General features: G+C 39.4%; 1 protein-coding gene across 1 annotated transcript; it reads right to left on the reverse strand.

Moving 5' to 3' along the window:
- Window positions 1-5,184: 5,184 nt before the first annotated feature.
- Window positions 5,185-17,052, reverse strand: LOC121103223. The gene is made up of 9 exons (XM_040632365.1): window positions 16,917-17,052; window positions 15,479-15,712; window positions 14,781-14,987; window positions 11,461-11,691; window positions 10,405-10,558; window positions 8,550-8,659; window positions 7,639-7,752; window positions 6,198-6,344; window positions 5,185-5,319 (listed from the first exon to the last, which is right to left on the reverse strand). The coding sequence occupies exons 1-9, from the start codon at window positions 16,998-17,000 to the stop codon at window positions 5,185-5,187; spliced, it is 1,416 nt and encodes a 471-aa protein (XP_040488299.1). The 5' UTR covers window positions 17,001-17,052.
- Between the last annotated feature and the right edge of the window lie 3,419 nt (window positions 17,053-20,471).

The following is a 20,471-nucleotide window of genomic DNA, read 5'->3' on the forward strand; positions in this document are numbered from 1 at the left end:
TACTACTAATTGTTCTGTTTTTCACTTAATTTATTCCTTATGGTACTAACACCTGCAGTACACTGCATCCTTAATACCAAAACAAAAACAAACTTAAAACCCTGCCTCTCGGAGAGGCTGGGTAGCTCTGTCGGTTGAGGGTCTGCCTCCGGCTCAGGTAATGATCTAGGGGTCCTGGGATTGAGCCCCACTCCAGCTCCCTGCTCAGAGGGGAGTCTGCTTCTCCCTTTGCCCTTCCCCAGGGTTGTGCATACACTCTCTCACTCCCTCTAATAAATGAGTAAAATCTTTAGAAATAAATAAATAAATAAAAATAAAACCTGCCTCTTGGCTGCTCAATTTCCTGAAAAGAGAGACAAAAACAAAACAAAACGATGGTTATTAATTGTTTTCCAAATTTTTTCGGGTGATAATTTAAATTTTTTGAATTTTTCACTGTCCTAACCTCCAAAGTGGGCTTTTGGATATGTGCTAGTGCCTTGTCTGGCACTGAGAGAGTCCAGGGCCCCCTCGCTACTGCCGGTGCGGTGCAATCTCCCCGTTAGCCTGCATACCACAGCTTGCTCCTTCTCAGCGTGAGCTACTCCGCCCTCTGAACCAAAGAAAAGTCTGAATGCATCAGGCTAAAACAATAGCAATAGATATTTTGCCAACAAGATGACACTGGGCATTACTGAACCAAGATAAGAGATGTGAAGGACACTTGTTGAGGCCATTTAGGGTTTCTTATTAATATCTAAAAAAAAAAAAAAAAAAAAAAAAAAAAAAAAAGATCAACACAGTCTTATCTGGATGTTTAAACTTCAGAGACTAGAATGAAGCCTCAAACCCTCCCCCCACCAACAGCAACCAAAAAAAAGGGGGGGGGAATTTTATGAGAGTTGTGAAAAATTTGAGGACCAAAGGACCAAAGACCATGGAATGGGAATCACCAAAAGGGCTGTATGTTGCCTTCTCTGGAAATATGAAAGCTAAGATAGATTCAAATTCTCCACATCCTGGGTCTCTTGCGTATCTTACCACAATGCTAACCACATGGTAAAGGCACAGTTTTTTTAAAAATGAGCAAGAGTCTCACAAAAATGGCATTGAGTAATATTTTATGATTCCACCTAAATGAGGTACCTGAGAATAAACAAATTCATGGAGACAAATTACCAGGAGCTGGAGGAAGAAAGAAATGGGGAGTTAGTGTTTAAGGGGGACAGTTTGGGATGATGAAAAAGTTCTGGAAATGGATGGTGGTAACAGCTGCATGACTATATGAATGTACTGAATGCCACAGATTGTATACTTAAACATGGTTCGATGGTAAATTTTACATTTTGTATATTCTAGCACAATTTCTTAAATTTCTAAATGAATAAAAATTTTTAAATAAAACACAAGCAGTGAGTATTTGGCTAGATAAGATTTACAGAACTAGCTGGAACCTGGGCATCTCCCCCAAAGGAGAAATGCTGGCATCAGGGGCTCCCTAAATGTAGATGATAGAAGCCAACTCTCCCACTTGAAGATGGTGCATTTTCTAGTACAGATTTCTGCTTCACATGGAGGAATCTTTCATACATTTGAAGACAGTAACCAAAAAAAAAAAAAAATCACTACACAGAATGAGGGGTGGAGGGCTCAAAAGTTCTGGACTTTGTTGCAACCTAGGTAAAGTACCCTACTCAGGACTTAGTTTCCATTTCTGCAAACTAAGGTGATGAGACCACATGATACATGGCCTCTACCAACTCTATGATTTCATGGCTCTAAGTTATCCCTTAACTTCTTTTTCCCAAACAGTTCCAACATAAGTACAATGAAGATAACAGGTCCCCATCTCGTTAGCCATCAATGTTCTGTTCTGAACTTTCAAGCATCTTCTTCTTCTTTTCAAAGGAACAGTGATCCAAAATGAACATACCAGGTTCCTAAAGGTAATGTGAGTGCAGACTATGGAGGAGACACCACTTGTAACTTATAATTTTAGCACAAAATCACTGTGGCTTTTTTTTTTTTTTGGCTTTCTTTCTCTTTTAGTTTTTTAATTCCAGCATAGTTAACATACAGTGTTACATTCGTTTCAGGTGTACAATATAGTGATTTAGCAATTCCATAATAACCCAAATGCTTGTCACAACAAGTGCACGCCTTAATCCTCATCACCTATTTACTTTTTTACACCAAACACAATAATAAATTCAAAATGGATTAAAGACCTAAATATGAGACCTGAAACCATAAAAATCTTAGAGGAGAACATAAGTAGTAATTTCTCTGACATCAGCTGTAGCAACATATAGTATTTCTAGACACGTCTCCTGAGGCAAGGGAAGTAAAAGCAAAAATAAACTATCGGGACTACATCAAAATAAAAAGCTTCTGCACAGTGAAGGAAACCATCAACAAAACTAAAAAGCAACCTACTGAATGGGAGAAGATACTTGTAAACGACTTATTCGATAAAGGGTTAGTACCCAAAATATATAAAGATCTTTTTTAGTTTTTTAAAGCAATAATATTATACTGCTGAATCATTTTCGAACGTTGAGATAATACAGTCATTGGGAATCAAGTTATGTAGTAACATTTAACTATTTCCCTTTTCCTTAATCAGTTGGGTGATAAAAAACAGCCTGATTGCTTTTCAACATGGAAGGATGAGAGTATGGACAGAGACAGTTTTTATAACCACCTTCCACTATTTAGAAGCAATAAGGAACATTCGAGGTTGTTTACCTAACCTGTAGTTCCTCTATTCAAATGAATTCATTCCATTCAGTTATTCAAAGTAGTGTTAAAAAAGAGTTCTTTTTAGAGATTTCTTAAAACAGTTAAGAACAATTCACACCACTTCAAATGAATGAACTATGTCTGTATTATAGACTGTGTATATAAAATGGTTGAGGTGGGTTCAGCTTAAAGAAGTTTTCAAATGTCTGGGTTTTGCTTGAATGATGCCAAATAATCAGTCTGATTGAGCGGTTCACTCTTTAATCTATTGATTTGGTAATTAATTAAGTTGATATACCAAAAAGCTTAAAAGCACTTGAGTGTAAGTGGACTAAGTCAGCTTAGAGAATAAAATGGTAAGAAAACTAGAAATCAACATCTCAAGAATACATCCCCCCACAAAATAACATATCGACAATATTCCAATTGAATTGTCTTTATTAGATTGTTTTTATTTTCAAGATTTTTCTTTTTTAAATACATAGTGGATTGGATTCCTAAATCATATTTCAAGGATGCATATAGGAAAACCAATAATGCTTCAAATACATAAAACCATAAAAACAGATTTCGTTCAAAATTACAATGGCAAAATAATATACAAAGATGCATAAAATCTGTATTGATAAAACCTGATACAATACTTCCTGATATAAGAGAACAGATTATGAACTAGTTTATAGTATATAAAACAGTTCCTAAGGTAAAACAAAACTTATAGATAAAATCCATCTACACGCATTGCCGTTTTTCTTTTATGACTATTTCCCCTCTATCTGGACATCCTCTTTCCATATATCTATTGCCTTGTGCTGTTCCCTGCATCTTCTCAACTATGTTCCTCCTCCTGGACAGTGACTCATTCCCTATAGAGTCTCTTCCAAACAACACTGCTGTCACAAACCTCCCATTGCTACCAAGTTCTGATCTTGCCTGGCTCTCCCAGAAGGGCAATAAGGTAATACACAGTAGTTCCAAGTGATAACAGGCCTTCTGTTATCTGATTAGGTACATATGTAGCTGACTACTTCCTCATGCTAGAAGTGAGCTATTCCTGGGGCGCCTGGGTGGCACAGTCGTTAAGCGTCTGCCTTCGGCTCAGGGCGTGATCCCAGCGTTCCGGGATCAAGCCCCACATCAGGCTCCTCTGCTGGAAGCCTGCTTCTTCCTCTCCCACTCCCCCTGCTGTGTTCCCTCTCTCACTGGCTGTCTGTCTCTGTCAAATAAATAAATAAAAATCTTAAAAAAAAAAAAAAAAGAAGTGAGCTATTCCTGATTCTCACCGAATTCTGTACTTGTAATCAACAGAACTAGAAATCCAGACAGACAGAAAGATACAGAAATAAAAATAGAGACAGAGAGAGAAAGGAACAAATGGATCTTTTTAGTCTGGGAACAAACACACTAAGACATCTAAAAATTCCATTAGGTATCAGGGGAATATCTGAAGGGGGGTAGTGGTCAAAAGCATTAAAACTTGGCTATACTGACTTGAGAATTTTATAAAGGACTAACTGCCAGTAGTCCTATATAAACCAGAACTAATGGCAGGACCCAAGTACAATGCAGGGGTACCAAATACCTATTAAAATAAATTATAAACAAAGCCCAGCACAGAATAAATCTGAACAAATTCTTTTCTACTTAAGACAATGACCCCCAACTTGGAGACCACCAGCCCCTACCAGCTTCCAGTGATGACAAGTGGTTCTTGAATCCACATACATAGCAGACATTGCCAAGGGACTAAATAAACCACATGCTTCTCCAATATAGGGATGACTACTCTTCAAATGTAAATGATTGCTGATGTGATTAATGAAATCCAATACATTCAAAGAAAGTATTGACTTTATAATTAGTTCATCACTGCATATTTTCTCAGCTAATATACAGCAAGTATACAACCAGTCAAATGAGTAAGTCCTTGAAAATTTTGCCATTGTAAAAAGTATCTTCAGACCAACAGAAGGGTTAAGAACCACCAGCCTAGGGTTCTACGCTGAACTCTCCAGACAAGGTTTGAGGTACCTGGGTTCCAGCGCCTCACTACGTACACGTATAGGCTGACTTCCTTTCACAGTGATGAGTGTCAAAAATACACATATGGTAGTAAAATTTACTGATATGTATGACTTTTCATTTAGAGTAATAAAATTTGAAGTAACAGAAGGAAAAAAAATAAATATATATACATACACTAAAATCCATATAAAAATATATTAATTTATTGGGTCTCCTCCATAGACCTACTAATCTATACAGAGGATACTGAAATGCTCCCTTAGCATACACTGCTTATCATCACTGTCAGCTAAATGAGCTCACAGGGCTGTTTTGCACCTGCTTTCCCACTTCTACTCTGTGAAGAGCTCCAGCCAGGTTCATTAGCAAAGTGGTCCTTCTTTAAGAACAATAATAACAAATGAGAAAGGAAGAATAAATATGAACTCATCGGCAAATCTATGGCAGGTTGATTGCCTGGTCCTCCTTGAATTTGGGGATCTTCTTAAACTCACTTTGCTTCTTGAAGAAAAGTTGGGCCAGGATGTGATCTGCTGTGGCCTGGAGATAATCGTCCATGTCAAGGGTTTGCAACTGGCAGTGGAAACCAAAACAAGATATATCAGCACAAAAGTACTCAGATTCCTACAAAGATCTTATAGCCATCAAGGCACTTGCAAGACAGCAAGGTACTTGGCTGTGTAACTTTATGGCCGCTATGAATTCCTGTGAACAGTCACCTTGTATGCCTGTCTTCCCTTGCCACGGGGAGCTCACCTATTCAACTCTGAGAATAAGGAAAGTCCAATTGATGGTTAGAGGTGCTGAGGCATTGGAAACTTTCTTTGGAAGGGATGTCTATCCTGCTGAAAGGGAGTTCTCTTTGATGAGGGTAGACCCTCTGTCTTCCCGTGAACAAGGACTAGTAACAAAAGGGCTTCTCAGAGCTCCATGCCCAGGGGCACATGACGGAGGCAAACCTTGCTGCCAAATAACGGGTCCTCCTACTCCAGACACAGGCCTCCCTCCACTGGGTTGATAATGTCTGCCTGTCTGGCCTGGCTGTCCAGTCGGCTGGGTCTGACCATCTGTCCTTGTTCCCTCTCTCTACCACGCTCTTTTTTCTCTGACGCTAACTCTCTTTCTCAGTCAGCCTCTCTCAATTTGTCGCTCTGGATCTGTCTCACTGTGTGTTTCTGTCTCTCTTTGTGTCTATGTGTCTATGTGTGTGTGTTTCTCACTTGGTTTGGAACTTGGGGAATTAGGAGAAAATGTGATATATGCGATCCCTTTATAACCAAATGAGATTATTTGATTCTCCTTCTCTTCACACATATGTTCTGCCAGTTCATCCATTTATTCGTTCAGCTCACATTTACTGAGGGCCTCCTGGGGTCCAGATACCTTGTTTAGCAGGCTATTCTGCACATCTGAGGCACTCAGCAATCTCTCTAAAACTGTCTTGTACTCACCTGGTCTCCGGTGCTGAAGGCAAGAAGGAAAAGCAAATCCTCATCGCATGAGCTCTTAATGTAATGTTGGGTTCCAGTGGGGAAAAATACCACATCTCCAATGTGAACATCAAACTCTATGGTACCCTGAGTATTAATAATGCCCACCTAAAGAGGGGGGGAAAAAAACAAACTATGTTGAAGTTAAGTGAATAAAATCAAACATTCATTAAGGAGAAGTATTAATAATGAAGAACAGATGAGTAAAAACATATAGTTATAAAAGGACTTCTTAGTGAGGGTAAATAGCAGAAAATAGAGGCCATCTTTTACATAAAATCTTCTGTTTCTGAGACATAGCCCCACAGAAGTCAAAAGACACTCTATTTAAGTAAATGTTCTTCAAAATGCATTAGTGAGTTTAATACTGTGAAACATCATGCAAAAAGAGCATCAATCAGTATGTTCTAATTAAGGATTATAAATTCCCTGATCAGGCAGTAAGCTTAAATCTCAGTTTTACTACCCTCATGCCCTCCTTTTGACCTCCTCAGGAAAATTCAGCCTTCCAGGACAGCAGCATCCTAATAGTCTCCCTGAAAAGGACCAGAGACAAAATGTGCACACAGATGCACACCCGTGAGCACACAAGCACACCAGAAATAAAATCTGATCCTTGAAATACAATTTGGGAGCAACTACAAGGCCTTTTCCAACGTATTCAAGCCTTCACCTCTAAAAACATAAAACAAAACTTTTGCTACAGATGACCTAACAAATACAATTCAGTCTGGTTTGGTTCTTTCTGTCAGGATGGAGACAGGGACCAGCCGGAAGCCTACGTGACCTGGGTAGGCCCTTGTAGATTTCCCCAGGGAGCCCCGTGAAAATGCAGAAGAACTACAGTCAAGTCACTACCATAACGTGCTATTCAGTTTGGCTTTTCTTATGGTAACCATATAACTGGTCATCCAAACCAAGACTCTCTGAAGAGTCACCAGTGTCGCCAAGACAAGTGTACATCACAAGGATCCCCCATAAACAGGGATACGTGGCCACCCTACTGACACTCCACACCTTCCCAGCCATCCCCACTCACAGCACACTGAGAGGCACCCAGTGATGTCATAGTCCCCAAAGGGCAGCACATTAAACCTTGTAGTACCTAAAAATGCGAGAAACTCTGAAACTGAAAATGTAAAATGTTTCAGACCCTTCACCCTACGTGATAACTTCTTTATCATTTCTGACATGCTCTTAGCCTCTTCTCATGCTAATATCAAAGTTAGAAGCCGTCTAGCATGGCCTGCATGGTATCTTCTGTGGAAACTGTACCCAGAAAGCCATTAGCACCAAGTCTTCGAATGTTACCAACAACTGACCCAAAACAAAGAAAAACCTCCTGTTTGCTTCTTTCTGCATTAAAGAGGAAAGTTCAAAAAGCTGTTCGTGGAGAAATTACCTTTGCACATCCACTTATTACATATCCCATTTCATTTGCATTAAAATGAAAATGTGGCTGTCGTAATCCATTGTTATAAATTCTGAGTGTACTCAGAGTGAGAGCATTCTGATGCTTGAAAAGGAAAAAAAAATAAATCCAGTTATTTAGCAAACATCCTACTCAGCAACTTAACCATTCACATAATCCTAATTATAATTTATCTTTCTGCAGCCCTCACTGAGAACATGTAATTTTTTATACCCCTACATTTATTATGTCTCTTCTTCCTTATAAAAATCTTCTTAGGTTGGTAGTGTTATCCCCCCCTTTTTTGCAGTTGATGAAATTGAAATGTAGATTGGCTCAGTAATTTACTTAGGGTTGCACAGTGGCGGACCTGGGATTCGAATCAGGGGATTTGATGCCACCGTTGAACTCTCAGTCATTATGCAATGCAGCCAGTTGAGCATTTAAAAACAAATGAAAGAGAAATTTCACAAGCATCTAGTCTTTTCATTAACGTAACCATCCATGCCTAGAAGTTAAGCTTCCAAATCCACACTGCGGCCTCAATTAATAGTTTCCATTAATCAAATCAAATAATATTTGACTAGATTCTTCCTTTTCCTTTTTTCCAAAAGAAGGTTGAATCCAATCTAAATTTCATATTTCATTCATCTTAACGATCACCAAAAATTCTTTTTCTCGGGGCTCCTGGATGTCTCAGTTGGTTAAATGTCTGTCTTTGGCTCAGGTCATGATCCCAGGGTCCTGGGTTCAAGCCCTGTGTCAGGCTCCCTGCTCAGTGGGGAGTCTGCATCTCCCTCTCCCTCTGCCCCTCCCCTCCACTCATGCTCTCTCTTGCTCTCACTCTCTCTCTCTCAAATAAATTGAAAAAAATCTTTAAAATATTTTTTTCTTTCAATTACCTGATTCAGGAATTCACTAAAAATTTTTTCATGGTTGCTTAGTTCACTTGCATTTTTCCAGTATTGTGCCAGTTGTATGACTCCTCCTGGAAATCGATATTCTTTTGAACCTGAGTCAGAGGAAGTTTGAAAAACAAGATAAAATACTTCAAAATGATACTAAGGAGGGGCGCCTGGGTGGCACAGCGATTAAGCGTCTGCCTTTGGCTCAGGGCGTGATCCTGGCGTTATGGGATCGAGCCCCACATCAGGCTCCTCCGCTTTGAGCCTGCTTCTTCCTCCTCCCACTCCCCCTGCTTGTGTTCCCTCTCTCGCTGGCTGTCTCTATCTCTGTCAAATAAATAAACAAAATCTTTAAAAAAAAAATGATACTAAGGAGAGCCAAATGTAGTCCCACTAAGGTACATCAGCTCTTTTGCAGTCCCAGGAAACACGTGGTAGGAATCGCTGTCACCAGATCCTATGTGCCCCGAAGATACTGACCTGAGACGGTCAGATACTATCCTACCTTCCAAGTTCTCCTGAAATTTCTAACATAGAGAGACCTCTTTAAGACAGACTATTCAATTCAGGGGACCTTGTTAGAAAACTTGAGAGTCATCCTACATGTCAATCTTTACCTCACCCTCAAGCCAGCCCACTAAGTCCCGTCAGTCCTACTTCTTTGAATTCTCCTGCTTTATAACAATTCTCTCCCTCTCGAAACTGCTACAGTGCAGGCCACCATCATCCCTCACTTGAGGGACTTCAAGAGCCCCCTGACTCATCTCCTTGCCTCTCACGTGTCCTCTTCCAATCCACAATTCAACTAGATAAGCCGTCACTTCAAAAACCTAACACTAACTTGAAAACATATCCGCACCCCCATATTCACCGCAGCATGATTTACAATAGCCAAGATACGGAAACAACCTAAGTGCCCATCAATGGATGAACGGATAAAGAAAATGTGGTGTGTACATACAACGGAATATTTTCTAGACATAAAAAACAATGAGAGCTTGCCTTTGGGACAACATGGATGAAACTTGAGGGCATTATGCTAAGGGAAATAAATCAGACAGAGAAAGATAAATACCATATGATCTCATTTATAGGTGGACTCTTAAAACAAAAAACAAGCTCATAGATACAGAGAACAGATTGGTGGTTGCCAAAGGCGGAGAGTAAAGTGTCTGCAAAGTGGGTGAAAGGAGTCAAAAGGTACAAACTTCTAGTTATAAAATAAATAAGTCATGGGGATGCATAGTATGGCAACTATAGTTAATAACACTATATTGCATACTTAAAAGTTGCTAAGATCTTAAAAGTTCTCATTACAAGAAAAAAATTTCTATAACTATGTATGGTGACAGACATTAACTAGACTTATATTGTAGTGATCTTTTTGCAATAATACCAGATCGTGTTGAACACCTAAAATTAATGTTTCATGTCAATTAACTTCAATAAAATAACTTTAAAAAATATAACATCTAATTGAAAATTTAAAACTTAAATTAAAATCTCCTATTTAAAATCCCTTAATTGCTCTTCTTTCCCATCAAAATAAAGTATAAACTCATTAGCATGGCTTCTAAGACCTACATTCTTGGACCCTCCTCTCATCAGCCTCTTCTCCTGAGGCAACTCCAGCCCCAACACACCCCCCTCACACTTTGAAATCTTCTACAACATTCTCTATTGCTTCCATTCCTTTTCTCTCATTTCCTATTCTTTAGAGAAAGGTGTTTTTTTCAAACTTGTCTTGACTGTGACCCAATTAAAAAAAAAAAGTTACAGCTCAATTCAACAGCTATATAATCACATATATAAACACTTAACTAGGAAGGTTTCACAAAATAACATACTATACCTTTAAGGTCATAAAAATATCTCCATACAAGACTGTCTGGAGACTGTACATAACTAGGATTTATAACCAGTTCAGCCAAGTTCGGAGGAAGGTTGACCCCCTGATCCTCTTTTTGCTTCTGGAATGTTCTAATGAAATTAATTCCACCTTCAGGCTGAAACACATAAGAAATCACATAAGGTATTTGTGAAACATTCTACGAATTTTAGTAATAGAAAGGTAGGTAGCTGAGGAAAGGGTAGCATTGCGGTTTTCAATGGCCCAGTCAAAGGAGCTAAACTCAATCAGCCTAAGGCTTGTGATATTTATGAACATCCTCCAAGTTTTCAATGCATTTTGGCTTTAAAGGTGTTGATGTTTTATAATCTTTATAACTCCTACAAAAATATACACTGGCTCTCATATTTACCAATATTCTCTTAATGACTCATTTTTTCCACTTCTCCCTATAACATTAGATCAGGATGTGCTGTGAGATAAATCTCAAAACCTCCCTAGACAGATCTCTAAAGTTACCACAGAACTCCTTGCAGTCGCCACTCATGGGCCATCACCAATTCTTCTGATCACCCATTTGTATTGTCAGCACCTGCATCTCGCCCTCTCCATCTACACCCAGGTCTATAAGCAGTCCCTCCATGATATTAGAAGTACTTAAAGAGACCAAGAGCAGCTTTCCTTCAGGAAAACAATGGGCTTCTCTACATTAGATTAGGAAAACACAATTACATCATCCGTAGTAAAGTTCTCCCTGAATGAGCTTATGTCTTCTCAGAGATATAAATTATAGTAATTTTTATTAACTCTATCAAAACTTTTCTACCAATTCATTATAGTTTCCTGTAGAAGTAGATGTCCTTCATAAAGGAAAGTAAAAGCTAAGTCAATTTCAACAAGTTGTGTATCTTTAGTAGGAATACAAGTTATGTTCTTGAGTTCATTACCCAACTCGTACCCTACTGACTGCTACCCTAGAAACACAAATACTCATGCTTTCTTTGTGTCTATGTAATACAAACCCTCAAAGAGGGATTTGTTTTCAGCAGTGGTACAGACCTTAAGTGACCTGGAAGCAATGTCTTCAGGTACTGAAAAAAACACATCATCAACATCCAGAGTCTGAAGTTCATCATGTGTGGAAAAGAAGAGCAAGAAAAAGCAGTCTTCATTCCCCACATTCTTTATCCAGTGTAGAGTATTTTTAGGGAAGAAGATCACTTGGCCAGCTGTAACATTGTATGTAGTAACTGCACCACCGTCATCAACCACCCCTATCCATGCTGTCCCCTGAAACATAAAGAGAAAACACACACGACATCACTTTAGAGCAATGTTTCTCAAACTTTTTTCATTATATCTCTTATAAGGTACCATCTTAGTCTTTTTTATTAATCACCATTCTTTGAAATTTTAACACTACACATGTACTGTAAATCTGGGTATACTGTATATACATAGTGCTTATGTACAACATGCATATCTGTGTTTAACACATAAAAAAAAGTAAGGCATTTTTACCTTCTAAGGACCAGTTTTTGCCCTCCCTGGGGGGCAATATCACTCCCATTGAGAATTTAGAATTCTAAGTTCATGCTTTAGAGTTTGAAAAGACTACAAGCATGTGTGTGTGTGTGTGTGTTCACAGGTGGTCACGCTGACATGCATGTTGGTATATGTCTATGTTTCCCTGTGTATGCGTACGGACGCAATGTTTTTTCTAGATAAAAAGTCTGTATACAATTTTAATAATAATACTAATAGTAATAATACGGTACTTCTACTCTGTGTCCAGATATTCTTCTACGCACTTTACATCACTTAACTCAATCATCCCTTGTATCAACCCTATGAAGCAAGTACTATTATTATCCTCAATTTACAGATGAGAAACTGAATCTGGAGAGAATGTTCAATTTTCCCAACGTTACTCTGCTAGTCAGTGGCAAAGCTGGGATTTGGACCTAAGCAGTCCAGCCCCAAAGTCTACACTTCTTTTTTTTTAATTGTGTTAAGAACACTTACCGTAAGACCTACCCTCTTAAATTTTTAAGTGGTCAATACATTATTGTTAATGATAGGCACAATGCTGTACCAATGCTGTACAGAAGATCCCTAAAACTTAACTCTCTAGTCAACGTATCTAGAAGTAGAGACAAGAATGGTGGTTGCCAAAGGCTGGGGGGACGTCTACACTTTTAATCCATACTACAGTATACTTTGATTCCACTTATACAAAATACTTTTTCTCATTCTCTAATCATTTCCACAGTATTATTCTGTAAAGTAAGTAGAAGAGGTAACATTATTTCTTCCAGAGTTGATCACTAGAGAAGCATCCACAAGAAGTCTTTGTTGTGTCTACACAGACGTGTACAACTCAGTTCCAGATGGGTATTAAAGACACAGGGGAGAGGTGAACCTCTAAAGAGCTCTCTCCGAGTCCACAGGCAGAGAACAGCAAAAGTGTCTATCCATATCAAGGTACCAACTACTCCATATGCACAGCAGAGACAGCACAGCGGCCAATGGGACATGCACTGCAGGGCCATGCGCACTGGCCACACCAGCTGCCCCGCTCCTCTCAGGGCCACTCCTTCCAAGGCTTTCAGGAAGATACTCAGAAACAAAAGCAACAGCCTCGGGTGAGTATGCGGTAGAGGGACTGCCTTCACATCCTATTGACTGGTTCCTTATCACATGCGTGAGTGATCCTACAATTTTCCTGGGATCTAAACAAGATTCTAGCCCACGTTTATTTCCTTTATAGTTGAATGGTTTTACATTTTTTATAATTAAGATATAATTGACTCACAACATTCTATCAGTTTCAGGCATACAACATAAAGATTCGATACTTGTATATATTGTGAAACGATCACCATCAGTTTAGTTTCAATATCCATCACCCCCGATAGAATTTTTTCTTATGATGGGAACTTTTAAGATCTACTCTCTTAGCAATTTTCAAATTTACAATACAGTATTATTTACTATAGTCACCATGCTGTTTATTACATCCCATGATTTATTTATTTTGTAACTGGAAGTTTGTACCTTTTGACCACCTTCTAGCTCACATTTAGAAGCTCAGATTATAAACTCTCTCTGGACTTCCAGAACCGCTCCCCAGACTGAGCTGGATTCCAGGCCTACTGGAACATGCTCCAGACTAATTTCTCTACCTGGGGGTTGTTTTTAAGGGTCCCCTTCCACTTACCTGCCTTTCCTTCCTCCTACTACTCTGCCACTACTCAGCCAGAACCATGGAAACTAACCTTTTGGAGACGATCCTCTTTTTTTTTTTTTTTTTTTAAGATTTATTTTTTTTATTTAAGAGAGAGAGAGCCGGGGGTGTGGAGGTGCCAAGGAAGAGGGAGAGAGAAGCCTAAGCAGACTCCGCCCGGAGCACAGAAGCTAACACAGGGCTCCATCTCACCACCTCTAGATCACACCCTGAGCTAAAAACCAAGAGGCAGACACTTAACCGACTGCACCACCCAGGCGCCTCAAGACTGTCCTCTTTTACATATTTTGTATATGTGGAAAAAGACAAAATGTCAGAAAACATGGACCTTGTCCCAGGCCAGCCAACAACTACAGTTTATCTTTAGAAAAGTCAATCTTTCTGAGCCTCTGTTCTCTCATAAGAAATAAGAAGTGTTTGATCTCAGACAGATGAAATTCTAATCTCTCTTCCTATTGTAAATTCTAAAACTGAATGAATTGCCTTGAAAAAGGAGTTTTATTAACACCAACAGAAATAGGTCACATAACACTGGCTGGTCTATTAACAAGATCACCAGGGTAAGACCAAACTCTGAAAGTTGCCATGTGCACTTAGTCACTACCCCTCCCCCGGTATCTGGAATACAGAATGCAACAACAAATACTTTTTAGAATTAATGATTATTTGAAATTCAAATGAGAACACTCCTTTTGGTCTCTTCCCCTTGGCTCCCAGACAATTCTAAAAAAGTCTGAACCACAAAGGGCATCCAACTGGCCTGATCTTAGGGACTCCAGGCTGAACACCACCAAACTGCTTTTTTCCTTAAAAGAAAGCTGCCATCTCTTTGATCACTTGATCAGAGCTATGAGTTTTAGCTTTGGCTTGAACGATGGAACAGTGATCTTATTTTAACAATAGCAAATGAAAAATGATTTCATACTGAAGAAAGAAGTTCAAAGTGATGCCAAGAATAATTACAACAAACAGGTTAATGCTTCAGGGCACTGCTAACTAACTTACATGAATACAGCCAAAGCCTGGGTGTTGTCTGTCATTTAGTCAAGTGGGTTTTGCAACAACTAAAATAATAGCTTGAGGACACACGGCATAAACACTGAGGCGCGGAACCCGGGCAAACTGGTTATACCTGTACAAGGTAGCCATGTTCATTAGCATTGAAGTGCCAGTGAGGTGCCCGGAGGCCACTGCTTTTTATTCTCAGGGTCCCCAGAGTCATCTGTGATCTCTGACTGTTCAAGCTGCTGCCAAAGGCCTCTTCTTCAACGCTGAGATAGTCTTTGACATTGTTCCTGTACCGGGCCCACTGGATTGCACCACCAGGGAATTCAAACACCTGAAACGTCATAGACAAGCAACCGTCAACATGGAGGCCATCTGAGGAACATGAGGCCACTGCAGAGTAAGAGGGAGGCAAACCAGAAAAGGCAGTGGTGAGGAGGCGAAGACTGGAGTCCAGAAGGGAAGAGGAAGAACAGGACTCCAGGAATGACAGTGGTAGTACCTACAGAACTGTCAGTCCAGTCCATGTTAGACATGAAGACAACACCTATCTTGACAAGAGAATGGAGTGCTTTGCATGTGTCTGTCTGCAATCCTCCCCTCTGGGCTGACACAGAGCTATCTATGAGAGAAAATCTCTGCCTGGGGCCAATATCAATCCAACCCTTCCTCTTCTCTATCTCTCACCTCCCTCCATCTAGATGGCCCACAGTCAGTTCCTTCCAATGAGTAGAGAACAAAGCTTAGTAAACAGGCAATGGGAACTTTGTTTTGAAATCAGCCAGTAGAACAGATAATTCTTTTTGCTAAGTGTGTGATTCATACCTTGGATTTAGGCAAATGATTAAGAAACTGGAATTTTGGATCAACAGCCTTTTGCACTATGGGAACCGTTGTTTGCAGAGGCCGGGCTTCGAGTCCCAGATGGACTTGGGAATGTGGCTGAGAGTTGTAAACATAAACCAAGGAAAGTATCAGTACTCCTACTGCTGTGGTGACGGTGCAGGCCAAGAGACACACTAGGAAAACGCTCATCAGTGACCACTGCCTCTTCTTCTCCTAAGAGAAATTATGAAGCCATTATTCTCTACTCTTGATGCATTAAAAATATTGCCTCCTTTCTCAATTTGGTTTATATTTGCTTTTACTTAAAAAATGTACTTGTGGTATAAATATACTCGGTAAAATAATACATGTGTAAATATAAGTGTAAATATAAATAAATACAAACACACACACACACACACACACACACATATTCCATATACCTTGCTGACACCCAAATAGATAAGGAAGTGATAAACATATGAAAAGCTGAGGCACAGAATAAATTACTAGAAAATTAAGTAGCCAGTTAAGTTTGTATATAAAATGCATTCGAGTGCAGCCAATTAGCCCCTATTTACCAGTCTCTTCACCTGAAAAGTAAAGAGATTATAGAGACTATATTCTAAGAGCTTTTTAGCTCCAGAATATACATATGTAATCACATGTACAGGTAATAAGCATGGGAAAAGTAACATACCAGTAAACAACTGACCTGACAGATCTCAGCCTCTTTCTCCCTCCCTCCTTCACTTAAATAGCTTCGTTAAACTCCGTCCCTCCGTGTATTACCTGTCTGAACTACTAACCCATCTACCAAGTCCAAGCACAATATTTCTATGTATTTCTGTGTTACAATTTCCTGGTTTCACATTACAAATACATGCTACAAACAACAGTGTTATTTCTGTGAGTTGCAATCCACATTACTGAAAGCTACCAAAAGAATACACACCTTAACCTTTGGACCAATTTGCCCTCGTTCCTCTGACCACGAAAATGGCATTCATAAGTCCTAATGTCATGGTTTTCTGTCCACTGCCCTCCGAATACCTCTCTGAGCAGGCATATATTTGATTACTAATAACTCTTAACATAGATGTTAGTATGTCAACATTCTTAAATGGTATATTTTGTATAGTATAATCATGGATCAACATTCTCAGTTTAACATTGTATGAGGATATTCTACTGAGCAATAAACAATTCATTAATACCGTGAACAACAATTCATGGAAAGTTGGACCATTACAGAGCTAAGGAGAGGTGAGCTAAGAGTTTATAAGACAGAAAGCAAATCAAGAAATGTTCAGAGCAGGAGATGCTACCTTTCAAAAAAGAGTCACTTGAAGAAAGCTGGTCTAAAAGGGGATTCTTTCCTGAGCTCTGCATAAAGATTTGGAAGATGCTAATCTCAACGTGTAAATCTCCACCTTACCATTCTGGAGCTGGTGTTCATCTTCCCCATAGAAGAAGTATTGTGTGTTCCATCTTCATGCATTTCAAATGCTGCGTTGTCCATTCGCAAAAAGAAGCACCAATTCACTAAAAAAGAAAAGGGGAAATGTAGCTTTAGCTGATGGGGAGATCCCTGATAGGTGAAGAATGATAACTCTTAAGTAAGGGAGTACTTATATAGAGCTGAATGTTAAGGAAACAAAATAAGGAAGCTATAATCTTGGTTTAAGGGAAAAAAAAAAACAGAAAAATCCCTAGAAAGAATTGCCAAATTAGAGACCAATAAAACACTTCCATTGGTCCTCAACTCTTTGCTGACTGGTGACACATACACAGATAATGATATCTGACACTTATTTCCTTCTCTCACTGTGTGCCAGGCACTGTATTAATCACATACATTATGTGACTGAATTCTTACAATGATTTTTTTCAGGTACTCTGAGTCTTCCCATTTTGCGGACAAGGAAACTGAGACATGGAGGTACAGTAACTGCCCAGCTAATATTAGCATCAGAGCAAAACATCATATATCAGAAGACTTTTCATGACACTGGTTCTCTATAGAGTTTCATGGTGGGTGCTTAGTCTAGTACAATCTATTTTCACCCAAATCAGCTCTGCCTCTAAACAATGGATTGATTTTCCTTGTGCTTTCTTGAATAATTTTGTTACCTGAAGTTTAAATCTTCATTCAAAATTCACTTGCATCATATTTCCTGGTGACCAATGGTGGCCTGAGTCACCTAAAAACCACTCCTATAATCTTCCAAATGTCACCCATCCTTCTTTCCTTTCTGTCTTCTTATCTGTCTTCCTCCAATAAATATGGTTGAATGCCTACTCCATTCCAAACTGTCTGCCACTTCTGTAAAACAGCATGAGGCTGTTGAATAGCATCTAGAAGGAGAAATGAAAAGGAAACCATTACCAAATACTGTGCTGGGTTATGGCAGAAGTATGCAAAATGCCCTGTGAGGATAGAGAAGATAGTGATCGTGTCTGGGCGAAGTCATAATTTTGAGCTAGGTAGGCCCCTTTAGTCAATTACATTCGATTCCACATTTCTGGCTTGTCTATGAGCAGCTCTGGAACATACGACAAAGATGTAGACCCTATCTGGATTAGGCAGCTCAGGCTCCAGCAAGGCCGCAGGTGGTCACTATGCTGAAGCGATGGAGAGCTGACACTGTGGCCTTCCTATCACATCTCATCAAATCTAAGACGCAGCAGTGCATCATGCTAATTTAGCCTTTTCCCACCAAGACCTGGAATTGAAATGAATGGCACTGATTTTGAGGTCAGAAAATATTTAAAATAATTGTTCGTCTGCGGGGCCAGTAAGGTGATGTCATCTTGTTATCAGGGTACCATAGAATACAATGTTTTTCCTGTTTGATGTTCCCTGTGCATTTCTTAACTGGAATGAATTCCACACCTTAACATCTCTGAAAATGGGATATGTTTTACAATGAGCAGTCTCTAAGACTAAATGAAAGTATGCTGCTTTTCCTTGGTCCTATCAGCAAGTGGTACTATATGAATCTTCAAAGCAAGTTTTACACACTTTTGTATTTTGCCGTTTTTCTTTCTCAGAAGTATGAAAACACAGCCCCCTGTCACCAGCATTATCTAGGAGCTGCATTTAGCACTTATTTAAATGGCAAGACAAGCAAATCATCAACCAAACTATATGAAAACTCACTTCAGCACTAAATCAAAGAATGCTGCAGCTGGATGAGGTCCTTTTCATCTTTGCAGATAAGAAAACAGAGGGCGGGGGCCTGGGTGGCACAGTTGGTTAAGCGTCAGACTCTTGGTTTCCGCCCAGGTCGTGATCTCAGGCTCCATGTGGAGTCTACTTGAGATTCCTTCTTCCTTTCCCTCTGCCCTTCCTGCTCATGCTCTCTCTCTCTCTAAAATAAATAAATAACTCTTTTTTTAAAAAAGAAGAAAACTGGGGCCAGAGAGGCTAAGTATTTTTTCCCAAAGTAACAGTGTAAGTCACTGGCAAAGCCAAAACAAAAGTCCAGCTCTCTCACTTTCAGCCGGAGATTTTCCTATTTCTATTTGCCGTAGGGGAACTTCATGCCTTTGATATACGTGTAAATAGTGCAGGTGAATTGAAGCAACATAGTTGAAAGCAGGAATATTATCAAAATCATTTTAAGACATATGAATGTAATTCGTTCATGCAGCCCAGACACCCCTCAGTAGTGGGTATGCTAGCCAGTCACATAACCCTCAGAAGTGGGGTCGTTTCTACTAGACCACAAATGCTTGGCAGGCGGGGAAGGAAATAGGCAGAACTGCTCATTGAACCAGAGTCTACAAATAGTAGCCAAATCACCAAGCTGGTGCCAGGCATTCAAAAAGAGTAGAACACTGGTGACCCCATTTTTCAAATATCCCATTTTTGTAACACACCTAATCACACATCTAATAATCACTTTTAAATAAGAGCCAAACTACTTATACGTTGCGGCCAAAGACAAACACGGGTTAATGCCACACAATTGGGAAGAACAATGAACAAATGCATGCCCAATACTTTTGTTTTGACTTCAAAATGTTTATGCTATTGTGCTTCCAAACATAAACACCTTAAAATATTTCCACAGGTTCACTTATACTGTCAAACGTAATAATTGCTCAGTTGAAACATAATTAGGAGATATGAACATTTGTTATTCTCCCGTGGTCAGGATTATATCCCAAATATTTACCCACCTATAGGGCACGGGCACCGAGCAGTCGGATGAGAAGTTAGTGGGTGTGGCCACCAGATGAATGTGTACTAGGTGAACATCAGTCCTGCCAATAGCTACAACCAGGGCCCAAGTTTATAGCAGAGTGGTTAAGAGTGCAAATGCTGGAACCAGACCACCACGGTTTGTGTTCTAACTCTGCACTTATTAGCTGTGTGACCTGGGGCAAGCTATCTAACTTCCCTGTGCCTCAAGTTCTTCAATTTTACAATGGGACTAATAAAGTCGCCTTCATAAAAGTGCGAGAGGATAAACTAGTTAATATATGTAAAGCATTTAGCACAGTGCCTGCACATGGTAAATGCCCAGTGAATGTTCACCTGATTCCTTTTTAATAAGTACAAGTAGACTTGGCTATGATACCTATATTTTAATATAGCATAAGGACACTTGAGTTCATAAACCCTCTAGGACCCTTCATAATAATCGAAGTACTACATCCTTACCTGTTACCTTGAATAATTTATAAGTTGTCCTTATATTTAAAATTAGAAAATTAGAGTAAAAAGACCTACTTATAATAAGCTAATAGAATTTCAACTAAGACCCAGGTTTTCTTCCTGCCATTCCAAGAAGCTTCCTATATGGACCATATATCTAAGTACTACAAAGCTGAAGTAGTATAATCCTCTTTTAAACCCTTCATCTTCTTCTAATCTACCTTCCCACATTTAATATTATTTAAACCCTGATCACTTGAATCTCCAAAACGGGCAGTGCTGGGAAGAGGGCGGGAATCCTTAATATCTATCAGTAACCATCAGATA

The sequence above is a fragment of the Ursus maritimus genome, unplaced genomic scaffold, assembly GCF_017311325.1.
Source record: "Ursus maritimus isolate PB19 unplaced genomic scaffold, ASM1731132v1 scaffold_18, whole genome shotgun sequence".
Classification (NCBI taxonomy): domain Eukaryota; kingdom Metazoa; phylum Chordata; class Mammalia; order Carnivora; family Ursidae; genus Ursus; species Ursus maritimus.

Coding starts and splice junctions, on each gene's coding strand:
- LOC121103223 (XM_040632365.1), bottom strand. CDS start 17,000: ATGGACAACGCAGCATTTGAAATGCATGAAGATGGAACACACAATACT. Junction 8,660..10,404: donor ATATTTTTATGACCTTAAAG/GTATAGTATGTT, acceptor CCTCTGACTCAG/GTTCAAAAGAATATCGATTT. Junction 6,345..7,638: donor TAATAAGTGGATGTGCAAAG/GTAATTTCTCCA, acceptor CCCCCTCTTTAG/GTGGGCATTATTAATACTCA.